Below are 14,134 nucleotides of genomic sequence, written 5' to 3' on the forward strand. Positions count from 1 at the left end.
GATGCCGAGAGTGCAGGCGATGGCGGTTTTCCAGCCCATATGTTTCGGTTGAGGTAGCTCAATGACAGAACATCAGTGACGGTCCAGCTGATCGAATTTGGTCTGTCCACAATCGCTTTAGTAAGCGATCCCACCTACCGCGCCTGTCCGGCGGAACACCAAAGACCCCTTTTTTCGTATTGGCTTTGACAGCTTTGAAGCTACACTCCCCAAACTCAGACTACATATTGTTGCTGTCACCCCGAATAAAAATATCTATTTAGGGGGGCACCCCAAAGTGGGCAGAGCTACCATAAGCCAATGAAATTTAGCCATTTTCTCTGCGCTACACCTACCAGAGTTTTAGGAGTACAGTTATGAAACTTTGCACACGTGTTCTGCCTATAGCTGTGCAGGTTGCTTTTGCTTTGTTAAGCAATCCCACCATTCGTGCCCCTGTGGTGGCCCCCCAAAAAAAACATTTTTCTCATAGACTTTCACTGAAAAATTTGTTTTGCCACTCGTATAGCTTTGAAGTTAGACTCACTAAACCAGGGTCACTTAATCATGTGGTGAAGCTAAAAATTCTGTCACATTTTGGGGACCCAAAAAAGTGGGCAGAGCCACAAACAACCAATCAGATTTTCCCTATTGACTTCAATGAGAAAATGTAAACAGCTGTAATTTTCACAGTATAAAAGCCAGAGTTAGATCTTAGATCTGAGTGGGGGAAGTGATGTTGGACGGAGTAAGGATAATGTAGTTCACGGCCCCAGCATTAGGGGAAGGGAGGGGAGCATGGTAAGCTGGTCTGTCCTATAGTGCTTATGCACAAAGCTGGAGAAAGTGGGAGGGTATTATAGGTATATAGCCTCTTTTGTGCCGTCCAATCACAAGCCCCTGATGAGTCTTCATAACGAAACACGTTAGGCGGAGCTACAGGGTGCCACATGGATGGAGCATGAGAGTCTAATCGAGGACACTGGAGTTTTACTGAATATGCTATTTTTCTTATGGAACATGTGAGTGTGATATCACCATTTTATTGTCATATTAAAGTTTTTATTGTGCTGTGGGAGTGTTTGCTTAGTTTTTAGGGAGGATGAATGCCTTTTTCCTAGGAATACATGAGAAGCAAGCAAGGAGATATACAAAACGTTTTTGCTGTTTATCACTGAGCAGCATGTTAATCGGGTGAGCGCAACTGTGTGGCACTGCTGTTGGTTCACACTGTGAGGTGCAGATTGTTGTATTTTGCTGCTTGTTATTGAGTAGCATATCCTCTGGGCAACACAATCATTGTTGCACGGGTGTAGACACACATAGTGGGGTTGATTCACTAAACCGTGCTATGACAAATAGCACGCCTTATCAAAGTTAGCATGCCTCATCAGAGTAGCATAGCAAGCGCTACCAACTTATGCCTGCTAATTGGCAATGGCACTCGTCTTGCCCTAAGCCCCTGCGGGTTTGTAGTGCTCGCTATACTATTCTGATAAGGCGTGTTAATTTTTATAAGGCGTGTTATCTATGATAAGGCGTGGTATCTCTGATAAGGTGTGCTATTTGTCATAGCACAGTTTAGGGAATCAACCCCAGTGTGAGGTGCGGATAGCTGTGCTCACTCATGGGGTGGTGAAGGTGCAACCAGACTGGAGAATATTGCACTATGTATCATTGGTATTTTTGCTCTGAGGAAAAAGTTACCTATATCTGAGAGGAGACCGGAGGGGAATTTCTGTAATATCCTGGTTGATGATGATTACTTGTGCCCTTATGCAGCAAATTTATCTAATGAGCGCATTGCATATATAATATGTCGGTGTTCACCTTACGGAGTGTATTGTACACGTGAAGGAGGAGGTGCACGCTAATAAGATAGATAAATTTGGAATGTTAGGAGGCGCCCAATTGGAATAATATATAGGTCATCGAATTGAGAGGTTGAGTCTAGGTGGATTCTCTTAGAAGAGATAAAATAAAGTAAAATAAAGTTTCTTTATCGATATGGTAAAATATGATTTCATTTATTAATTGCGAACAGCACTGGGACAATGCGTTTCTCGGTGTAAGCCGCTTCCTCAGGTCCAATGAGTGCCTTAACATAGAATAAAACACAGGATGGCACTCAGAACATTTTCAACTGTGAGCATAACATAAACATACCACTAGGCATATAAATAAAAGTATAGCATAGTAAAACATACATAAATAAATAAACATAAAACTTACTGACAGCTACTACAAATGAGACCATTGTCGTCTGTAGGTATAATCTATCTTGTTTCTCCCCATACATTGTTAGGATGTGATAAAAGTAAATATGCCCATATGTAAATATTAAAATGTGGCAGATAAAACTAGCATATCTGTGGTACACCAATTAATATTTCTGTAGTGTACCCCGTGGCCAGACTCTAAACATAGAAAACTCTAAAGGTCTAAACATATAAAAAAGGCGGTGAGCATCAGCTGAGTAAAATCTGTATAGTGTATCTGAAAGGGAGGGATGGGGGAGGCTCGGAGGGGAAGGGGGGGGGGAAGTACGGGGCAGGTATTACTAGCGGGATTAGGGTGGGTGCCCAGAGGTCGGGATGGGGGAGAAGGAGGAGAGAGGGGAGACCCAGTGGGTGTGAGAGCGGGGACACCCGCTGGGTGTAAGGAGGCGGTGGAAAGGTGCTTACCGGCTACACCGCTATGAAAGGTTCAGAGGCGCCTGTGTATCTTTCCGAGCGCCCTCCGGTCCGGGGTTTAAATGAGTTGCAGTCGCTCCTTGCGTCACGACGAGCGGCGGCGGCCGCCAGAAGGGACAGCCAATGGGGAAAGAGCGGCAAAGTGCGGATGGTCATGGCGGAAGTGTCGCCGCGGCCATATTGCAAATGGGCACTGAGCGGAGGTCCGGGGGACGGGGTGGCGGCCATGTTTGGGTGGATAGAAGGGCTGGCGGTGGCCATCTTGCCGAGGCCACTACGGGAGAATGGGCAGCCATATTGGGCAGGTCACGGCCATCTTGTGGTGGGCAAGAAGAAGGGATGTAAACATAAAATGGGCCAGATGTGGCGGCCTCTGCCGGGAGGAAAGTAGAACTGGGATCTGGTAAAGGAGGCGAAGTGGAGAGGATAGTAAGAGCAAATAGATGCTGCTGCTCGTGTATTATATAGGCAGGCATTAGTGGCAGGGGCTATAAATATTATAAGGGTAAAACAGCTGTGCAGAGCGGAAGGTGGGTGCGACTGTAGTGCTGCTGCCCGTATATTGTACAGATACAGATTTTACTCAGCTGATGCTCACCGCCTTTATTATATGTTTAGACCTTTAGCGTTTTCTATGTTTAGAGTCTGGCCACAAGGTACACTACAGAAATATTAATTGGTGTACCACAGATATGCTAGTTTTATCTGCCACATTTTAATATTTACATATGGGCATATTTACTTTTATCACATCCTAACAATGTATGGGGAGAAACAAGATAGATTATACCTACAGACGACAATGGTCTCATTTGTAGTAGCTGTCAGTAAGTTTTATGTTTATTTATTTATGTATGTTTTACTATGCTATACTTTTATTTATATGCCTAGTGGTATGTTTATGTTATGCTCACAGTTGAAAATGTTCTGAGTGCCATCCTGTGTTTTATTCTATGTTAAGGCACTCATTGGACCTGAGGAAGCGGCTTACGCCGAGAAACGCGTTTTCCCAGTGCTGTTCGCAATTAATAAATGAAATCATATTTTACCATATCGATAAAGAAACTTTATTTTATTTTAATGTATCTCTTCTAAGAGAATCCACCTAGACTCAACCTCTCAATTCGATGACCTATATATTATTCCAATTAGGCGCCTCCTAACATTCCAAATTTATCTATCTTATCGTACTTAGTAGGAGTTTTTTCACTCTCTCTCACCAGGAGAGCTGAAAATATCTTTTCATTTTTGGAGTTGCGACCAAGAAGCTACGGAGAAAGGCAGAGTGGAGACGGTATTTCTCCATCTGCATGCACGAGTGGTTGCCTCTTTAGAGCAACCCACCTTTGTGAGTATAGTTTCACCAAAATTCTGTACTTTGAACCTATCAAGAGGGTATTACACCAGATCGGGCTCCCGGTGGCCGGGTGTTTCTTTGTGCTTGTCTTTTTCCAGTTTCTGTATCACGCTAATAAGAGGATACTACACTATTACTGCTATATAGAGTTTTATGTCTTTTCTGAGGGCTATGACTTCTGGCCATCGTGGACAACCAGATTGGTGCATGTGTTGGATCTGAAGTTATACAGGACTGTTTCTGTATATCGTAACGTACAGAGCGCATATATCTTTAAAAAGACTAAATAGTGTTGTACCTTATTTTCTGATTGAACTCATTTGATGCATGTCTTTTTTCATCCTAAATAACTATGTAACTATGTATAATTATGCCATAGGCAGAAGGCATTGAAAGTGTGTACACATCCTAAGGCTAGGTACAGTTAACACAAGGGGTTAATGTGCTAGATAGGTGTTAACATTACAGTATAGGAAGCAGGGAGCACATTTATTAAATCACAGACATTTTGCCACATACTGGGTAACAAACACTGCCGCAAATATAATGAAAGAAAAACCGTAACCAAGGATTGAACTTCATCCCAATCAGTAGCTGATATCCCCTTTCCCATGAGAAATCTTTTCTTTTTCTCAAATGGATCATCAGGGGGGTCTGTGTGGCTGATATTATGCTGACATCACATTGTTGGAGCCCTGTTGCATTGTTGGAAATAAAAGCTATCCAAAAAAGCTGCATCTCCTTCCACAGACATCACCTTTTAGCAGTGAAGATGTCACCATGTGATAAATGTTAGAATGTAAATCAAGGAGAGGAAAGATTTTACAATGGGCAAACACTGACTAAATCATTTATAATTAGCGTATTTTTCGAACTATAAGACGCACTTTTTATCCCCTAAAAATGGGGGGGGGGGGGGGGAGTCAGTGCGTCTTATAGTCCGAATGTGCAGCCAGATGTCCCCCACAAGCAGGTGTAGGAGGTACTGGAAGCCCTCACCTATTCAGCCGTGGGCTCCGAGTCCTACATCCTGCTTCCGTGTGCACGAATCATCGGCTCTCCTCCTTCCTTGGTTACTTTCTGTCCCTCCTCTCTGCAGCTGAGCGGCAAACGCCTTGTGCATTTGTGACAGCATGCTTGCTGTCTCGTGCGGATATGTAGCAACATGGACATGCATCTTCTGGGTTCCTGCAGTGATCCATCTGATCCTTGTGACTGGCACGATGTCCCCGCTTCTTTACCGTCACCCGAACTGAGACATCGGTCATCGGCACTCGGCAGTGGAGGACATCAGCGTCTCTGAGTCACGTGGGCCATTAGCTGTAGCTGCCCACGTGACTCTGGCTTGTAACCCGGCGTGCTTTGCTGTCTTGCGTGGGTGTGTAGCAGCATTGACGCTAGTCTTCCGGGTTCATGCAGCGGCTCCATATGGTCTTTGCCACCGGCACAGATGTCCCTGCTTCTCTACTGCCCCCGAACGAAGACTTCGGCAGTGGAGGACATCAGCGGCTCTGAGTCACGTGGGCCATCAGCTGGACTTGCCCACGTGACTCCAGCTTGGGATCTGGCGTGCTTGCTGTCTCGCGCGGGTATTGAGGGGCATGGACGCAAGTCTTCCGGGTTCCCGCAGCGGCTCCATATGGTCCTTGCCTGTTGCCACCGGCACGATGTCCCTGCTTCTTTACTGCCACCAGAAAGGAGACATCGGCAGTGGAGGACATCCTTGGCTCTGAGTCACGTGGGCCATCAGCTGGAGCTGCCCACGTGACTCCAGTTCTTGTAGCGGAAGGGGGCATCTTTGCCAATGATCACAGCACGAACTCGACCCTGACGCTCTCTAAACATCCCCAGCAGCTGGATCAACAGCAGCCCACTATCAACAGTCAGCAGCCCAGCAAAATTCCTCTCCCCTAGGATTGGTAAGTATGAAACGTTTATTTATAGCTTAGTGTAGGTAGTTTGTAGGCATTGTAGCTTAGTGTAGGTTTTAGGGGGTAGCAGGGGATAATATGATGATGTTATTGGGGCAGCAGTAGTAAGTTAGTGTAGAGTAGCAGTAGAGTGGTTAGTGTAGCTGGTGGTGCAACAAGGGTTAATGTAGGGTAGTTATTGGAGCAGCAGGAGCTAGTGTAGCTGGCAGTGTAGGTCCATAAGACCCTCCTGCACCATAGACACACCAGGTTTAGTAGGGTTTTTTCCCCCTGATTTTTGCCCTCTAAACCTAGGTGCGTCTTATAGTCCGGAGCGTCTTATAGTCCGAAAAATACGGGTATTGTAAAAATTAAGCATTTTTATTCATTTCATTATTGTCACTGGAGTTCCTCTTTAAAGTTAATCAAGTGGGCCACTCAAGAATCAAAGGTTTTTTGTCTGTGGTTCATTTTTGCATTTTTCATTTTTCTATTTGGCAAAAAAAGTCAACCTTCTGCTTTTTTCCCACATACTGTGCGCTTTTCTAATTCTATTATCATTTTGCATTGTTTTGCTGCAAAATGAAAAATGTACACAGAAAATGGGAACAAGAACGTGATTGTAGAGAGCCTGAAAAACGAAACATCCACGATGTCTACCATTTTACTTGTTAACTTTTCTTCTAAGTTATACTTAATGATTGCTATGTCACATTTAAAGTGACACTGAAGTGAAAAAAAAAAAAAACTTATGATGTAGTTGTATGTGTAGTACTGGTAATTAATAGAACATTAGTAGCAAATAAATTAGTATCATATTTTAATTTTTAGATATATAGTTTTTCTTTATAACTTTGCATAATTCTCTAATAATTGCAATTACAAGCCACACTCTGCATTTTAAACTATAACACAAGTAGAGGTAATGACCCTTTGAACTAGGAGTAAAAATGTTATCTGATTCTGTCCCTGACTGTTTCTTTGATGTATAAATACTCCAGAAAGCAACAGCCAAATTGGTCCTGGAGCTTAGATAAGCTCTTTTGCCTAGATAACAACTGAAGTTTCTTAACTCTTCCTCTACTGGAAATAATATCTGTGCTGTTAAAGCAGTAGGATCAGCCATACTATGCCAGGGAAAAAAACACATATATAAGTAGATAAATACTTGATCTACTTACATAACACCTGTATTATACTGTCCACGGTTTGATTTCAGTGAATGTTATATAGTAAATTACGAGAATTCTGTTCCTGGTGGGGGCCATGTCTTTTGCCCACAGTTAAGGCTAACTCGTGATGTCATTTCTGCCCTTTACTTTTTTTCTTGTCTCCTCCAATCGCTGAGTCGCCTCAGCCTTGCTTGTAAACACAAGTGATTAGGGGATCAGGTTTCAGATAAGGAGCTGGCAGGGAAATAAAGGGAAGAGGAGGAATAGATTATAGATAAAAAGAACCCCCATCATGCAATTCTTTGGCACGACTACTAAAAGGCCAGTAATCCTTAAGTATGTGATAACTCCAAATCATAACAGCAGAAAAAGTTTTGCAAGTTTTGAATGCAGGATTAGCATCTTTATCACTTAACCTCCTTGGCGGTAACCCCGTGTGTGAGGGTGTCGCTCAGGCCCTGCTGGGCCGATTTACATATTTTTTTTTTTCAAACACGCAGCTAGCACTTTGCTAGCTGCGTGTTTGGTCTGATCGACGCCGCCCGCCGCCTATGCGCCGCTACCCGCCGCGGAAACAGCCCTCCCCCCCGCATACCCCTTGCGCAGCCTGGCCAATCGCGGCCAGGCTGCTCTATGGGGTGGATCGGGATTCCCTGTGACGTCACGACATCTGAGACGTCGATGACGTCACTCCGTTCGTTGCCATGGCGACGGGGGAAGCCCTCAAGGAAATCCCGTTCAGAACGGGATTTCCTTATGGGCAAGCGGCGCCGGCGGCGATCGGTAGGTACGGGGGGGACGCCGCAGGGAGGGGGGAAGCATGTAGCTAGCGCTTGGCTAGCTACATGCTAAAAAAAATTATAATTTGAAGAAAAAAAACTCCCGCGGCCGCGCAGCCGCATTTATCATACCGCCAGGGAGGTTAATACACTCAGACCAGTTGCTGTTGAAATTTGATTTTTATGGTGACGATACCACTTTAATTTCTTAGCTGTACTACACATATAAATCATTATATTATAAGTTAATTTGCGCTTCAGGTTCCCTTTAAGCAGGTGCGTACACAAATGCATATATGCTTGAGCTACACATGCATGAGTGCTGGTCTGGCGGGGAGGGGTCACAGCTGCACCTTTCATTCCTGGACATTAAAAGAACACCCCGGAACTTTAAAGAGACTCAGAGATGAATTAAAATAATAGATTTATACATACCTGGGGCTCCCTCCAGCCCCATCCGCATGGATCACTCCCACGCCGCCGTCCCCAGCCGTCTCTATCGCCGGTACAGGGTCTCGTAACTTTGGCCGGTTGCGGCCAGTTCTACCCATGCACAGTGCGCTCCATCCGCCTCTCCGGCGCCTGCCTTGCGCAGGCACCTGCTCAGTATGGAGGGAGCACACTGCGCTTGTGTTCACTGGCCCAAGTTACCGGTGATAGAGACGGCTAAGGATGGTGGCGTGGGAGCAATCCATGCGGAAGGGGCTGGAGGAAGCCCCAGGAATGTATAAATCTATTATTTTAATTCATCTCTGAGTCTCTTTAAGTAGTTACAAAAAATACAACAGATTTGTGTTTAATATGCACAAACTGTAATTAGAATAAGTACTTACCTGTTTATGTAAAACTTTCAGGAGTTCAGGAGTCAAACCCATATTTGTTGTTGTATGTGCTATCGGCATTTCAATGCCTGCTTTCATTGGCAAAATCTCTCCCTTTGATAAACTACCAAAATACCTTTAAAAGATTAAATATAGTTTGAGTCACGTATAATATATGAATCTAATAAACTATTATTACTTTCCATCACATCTCCATTTTAACACTTGTTATATTAAAAGGTGTGAAGCAAAACTTGTATGAGAAAGGGGATAGAGAATGGATGATTACACACACACACACACACACACACACACACACACACACACACACACACACACACACACACACACACACACACACACACACACACATTGCCAAAGCAAGGGGATGAGGAGGGCATTGAAAGACACACACACACACACACACACACACACACACACACACACACACACACACACACACACACACACACATTGCCAAAGCAAGGGGATGAGGAGGGCATTGAAGGAGGTGGGGTAGGGTTACAATGGCTAAGCAGTCTGAACATTTGTAGGTTTACACTTCCTTTATGTTCCTCTCAGTCTGTGGCATGTTGTAACATAGTGTACAGTGATTGTCACTGTGGAATCCTCTTCTCCCATTAAGAGGTATATTGTTCTATCATCCTCTAATGTGAGAAGGTATGGAAATAGTTCCATCAATTCCTTAACAGACACACATGCACGCACACACGCACGCACACACACACACGCACACACACACACCCTACCTGGACCTGCACAAACAGTAGCAAAAAAAAAGGTATGTGAAACCTTTAAAATTGTATGGATTTCTGCACAAATTGCTGAAGGCTGGGAAGCATGAAATACGTGGCTCTACAGTGGAGTTGGTGACACCGCCACTAATTGCATGCAGGCCTTCCACCTCCTCTTCTCCTACTCCTCCTCCATTCTCTTCACGATCATCCTCGGCTAAGTCTTCCTCTGCAAGTCCTCCTCTGCTGCCGTGCCCTCCTCTACTACAACTGCACACCCCCAGCTCCCCAGAGCCTATTCCACATCCCAGATACGACATTGCCATGCTGTCTTGGGGATGACTTACCTGAAATTAGAGTCACACTGGACTAGTACTCCTGTCAGCTCTGAAGTCACAGGTCTATCAGTGGCTGACCCCGAACCAACTGGAGATCGGAAAAGTGGTGTGTGACAACGGTAGCAATCTGTTGGAAGCACTGAAATCGGGCAAGTTAACACATGTACCCTGCATGGCACACATGTGCAATGTTTGCTCAGGCTTTGTCTCTAAGTACCCAGGATTTCAGGGGCGCCCTCAGGGAGTCCAGGAAATTGTATGCCCATTTCAGACGTCCATACACAGCCACGGTGTGCCTTTCTGAGATTCAGTAGCGAAACAACATTCCAGTGAGGAGCTTAATTTGCAACAGCCAGACTCACTGGAATTCCACGCTCTTGATGTTTGAATGCCTGCTCCAACAAGAAGGAGCCATTCATGAGTATCTGTATGACCTGGGTGCTAGAACAGGCTCTGCAGAGCTGGGGTTTTTTTTGCCGCGTTACTGGGCGCTAATGCCCGATGCCTGCAGGCTCATGCGTCCTTGTGAGGAGGTAACAAACCTGGTCAGTCGCATCAAAGGCACCATCAAAGGTGCCTTTGTCAGTCGCATAAAAGGCACCTGGTCAGTCGCATCACTTTCGGTGGCATGTAACTCAGTCTAGCTCCTCGTATTTCACAGCTGGGCGGGCAGCAGACTTCGCCCGCATGCCTATCAGACTGTCATTCAGGAGCATGCCACTGGCTCTCACACTAGGAGACAGTTCACTCCACCTAGTGCCTCCTACATCACAGTTGGGCAGGCAGCAGACTCCTCCCACATGCCTTTGTCAGGCTGTTAATCAAGAGTTTGCACAGAGGAAGTCTGAATGAGAGGCACAGTGTGTCAGCGTGACTAATGACTGTGTGGTGATCTGCAGTTAAGTTCTGCACACTGCAAAGCTGCTGTTGTCTGCTGCTGGGCACTGTGTGCATTTGTGCTGAAGCTGAGTTGTATCACTTTATCCTAAGCAGACTGGCTGAAGCTTGATTGACACAGTGCAGAGTCAGACTCTTAAGAGAGCTTTAGTAAATTTAGTGCTAAAGCTTGATTTGAAAAAAAAATTGTGAATTGAATCGAAATCAATTTATTACAGAAATCGTGCAATTCAATTTTTTCCTAAACTCCTGGCTCCAAGAGCTCCTGCAGCCTGTGGCTTAGAAGTGTAAAGCATACAGAGCAGCGTGAAGTAATCTAGGCACAAACTTGGATCCTCCTGCACATCCAAGGCACCTCTAGACACTCCTATGCATAAATGCGACCGCCTACAGCGGTAGGTAGCATTTGCGAGGAGTGGAAATACATCTGATCCAGAACTGAAGTTTAGTGGACGGAGGAGCATATGTGCCAGTACATCTTGTGAAGGAAGATCGCTGGAAAGACCTGTCCCCGGTTTTGAGTGGGACAAAAGCTCTTCAGCCGACCTACCCATATTGGCTAATCGGCAAGAATCTCAGGTGAGATTATTCCACGGATGGCTAACCAGTTTTCTCAAATTGTCTATTGAGTGCGCTCTCCCCCTACCCTTCCTTTTTTTCCCCTTGTCCTTTACAGATATCTTCACCACCCAGAGTGGCTTTTAACGGAGCAGCACCAACTAACATACTTTGCCTGTACTTTACATCGGTATTGCCAAGATCGCTCCCTCTGTCGAGTACAGAGGTCAAACAATCCTTTCTTCCTCAATGCTGATTAGCGACAGTGATTATGCTAATCAGCGACTAATTAGTGACTGCGGTGTAGTGGGCTGGGCGCTAAATGACATTAACTACCTAACAGGCAGATGTCAATCAACAGTGCACAGACAATCAGATGTCACTCAGACCTCAATCAGATGTCACTCAGACCTCAATCAGAGCTGGTGACAGGCGATCAAATGTCAATCACACTGCAGCTGTCAGATGCCAAGCAATGTAAACAGAGATCAATCACAGGGCAATCAGAGATGATCAAAGGCCAAACAGAGTTGGTGACTGATGATTAGATGTCAATCAACAGTGCACAGACGATTAGATGTCACTCAGACCTCAATGAGATGTTACTCAGATCTCAATCAGAGCTGGTGACAGGCGACCAGATGTCAATCAGACCTCAATCAGATGCCAGGGCCAGTGAGAGGGCAGTTAGGGGTGATCAGGGCAATCGCAGGGGGCAACGAGCAGCATCAGTGTGCAGGGCTTACGTGCAGGGCTGCCGTCCTCTCTGGTAGTCGATCCGGGAACGCTGTGACCACCAGAGGAGGAGGCAACCTGTATAATACACGTTATTTACAAAACAACGTGTATTATGCACTTTCTATTGGCAAATTTGAAAGATCGCAGCCTGCCAGCGCTGCTGATTGGCCGGCGGGCTGATGACGAGGGGGGGCGCAAAGGATGCTGGGTGATGCGCACGATCGCCCGCAATACAGCGCTTCAGGACCTTATGCCGATCTGCGTTAGGCGGTCCTGGGGTTGCCACCGCGGCCACGCCCATCAGCGTGATGGGGTTGGGAGGTGGTTAAATTATTCCAATGCGTTCTGCTATTTTTGCCTCAGCGAAAGGCTAGCTATAGTTTGATCGCAGAGATCCCTACTAGTATTAGCTATAACATCTATCTATATATATAAAATCGTGTGTGTGTGTGTGTGTGTGTGTGTGTGTGTGTGTGTGTGTGTGTGTGTGTGTGTGTGTGTGTCGCGATCACGCGAAAACACCTTGACCGATTTGAACGAAACTCGGTATACAGATCCCTTACTACCTGGGATGATATGTTCTGGGGGTCTCTTCACCCATTCAAGTCAATGGAAAATATGTAAAAGGCTGCCATTCTCACAGTAATCAAGCCAGAGTCCCCACACTTGGGCACAGTTGGTCACTTGGTAACAGAGGTTACAAATCCAGGAAAAGTGGGCGGAGCATAAAACAGCCAATCAAATTTCAGCCATTCATTTTAAATGGGAAAATGTAAACTGCAGCCATTCTTAGACTGTTAATCGCAGGGTTCTCAAACTTGCCACAGTTGGTCACTGGGTGAATACGATTAAGATTCAAGAAAGTGGGTGGAGCCTACAACAGCCAATCAAAATTCACCTATTGATTTTCAAGGGGAATATTTAAATTGCTGCCATTCTTACACTGCTAATGGCAGAGGCTTCAAACTTGCTACAGTTGGTCTTTGGGTGACTGGGGTCCAAATTCACAAAAGGAGCGGGGCCACAAACAGCCAATCAGATTTCCTTGGTGGATAAACTGCTTTCATTCACACATTTTTGATGCCAGGAACCTGAAAGCTCACAAACTTGGTCATTGAGTGACTGTGTGTCCAGGTTACAAAAAGTAGGCGGAGCCAAAAACAAATTTTACTAGGAAAATATAAACTGTAGCCATTCTTAAGGTGGCCACTAATGGTCCAATTTTCTAGCGAAAAATCGTTCGAGCGATCAGAAATTCTGATCGGAAGAAAAATCGTTCACTACACCATCAACGAACCAATCTTTGCTATCTATCGATCACGATCGTCTTTAAAATTCAAAATTTCGTTCGACGAAAATTCAGTCAGACGACTTTTTTTTCACTCGTTCATAATCGATCATAACCATTAACGGAGATTATTTACTAGCAATTCGATTACTGCCGACCTAGAATTTCGGATCGATCGAACGATTTTTCGCTAGAAATTGGTCCATTAGTGGCCAGCTTTACACTGTTAATGGCAGTGTTCTCAAACTTTGCACAGTTGGTCACTGGAATGAATGAGATTAAGAATTTGGAAGGTACAACAGCCAATTCAAATTCACCTTTCGATTTTCAAAGGAAATATTTAAGCTGCTACCATTCTTATACTGTTAATAGCAGATGCCTCAAACCTGGTACAGATGGTCACTGGGTAATTAGGGTTCAAATTCAGAAAGGGGGCAGAGCCACAAACAGCCAATCAGATTTGTTTATTTTTCAATGGGAAAATACAAAGTATTGATACCAAGGACCCCAAAGCTGATAAACTTGATAATTGAGTGACTGTATGTCAAGGTTAGAAAAAGTGTGCGGCTCCAACAACTTAATTTTTTACATGGCAGGGTTCCCAATCTTGACACAATTGGCCACTGGGTGACTGGGATTAAAGAGAATCTGTATTGTTAAAATCGCACAAAGTAAACATACCAGTGGGTTAGGGGACATCTCCTATTACCCTCTGTCACAATTTCGTCGCTCCTCGCTGCATTAAAAGTGGTTAAAAACAGTTTTAAAAAGTTTGTTTATAAACAAACAAAATGGCCACCAAAACAGGAAGTAGGATGATGTACAGTATGTCCACACATAGAAAATACA

At 44.9% G+C, this 14,134-nt stretch overlaps 1 protein-coding gene across 5 annotated transcripts in view; it reads right to left on the bottom strand.

Moving 5' to 3' along the window:
• Positions 1-14,134, bottom strand: part of ROPN1L (rhophilin associated tail protein 1 like) — a 424,846-nt gene that overhangs the window by 218,103 nt on the left and 192,609 nt on the right. For all 5 annotated transcript variants that reach the window (XM_068234529.1, XM_068234526.1, XM_068234527.1 and 2 more), the window contains one exon: positions 8,724-8,847. In XM_068234529.1, the coding sequence (XP_068090630.1) occupies positions 8,724-8,847 (124 nt within the window). The remainder of the gene's footprint in view (positions 1-8,723; positions 8,848-14,134) is intronic.

Source organism: Hyperolius riggenbachi, chromosome 5 (assembly GCF_040937935.1).
Source record: "Hyperolius riggenbachi isolate aHypRig1 chromosome 5, aHypRig1.pri, whole genome shotgun sequence".
In the NCBI taxonomy this organism is placed as follows: domain Eukaryota; kingdom Metazoa; phylum Chordata; class Amphibia; order Anura; family Hyperoliidae; genus Hyperolius; species Hyperolius riggenbachi.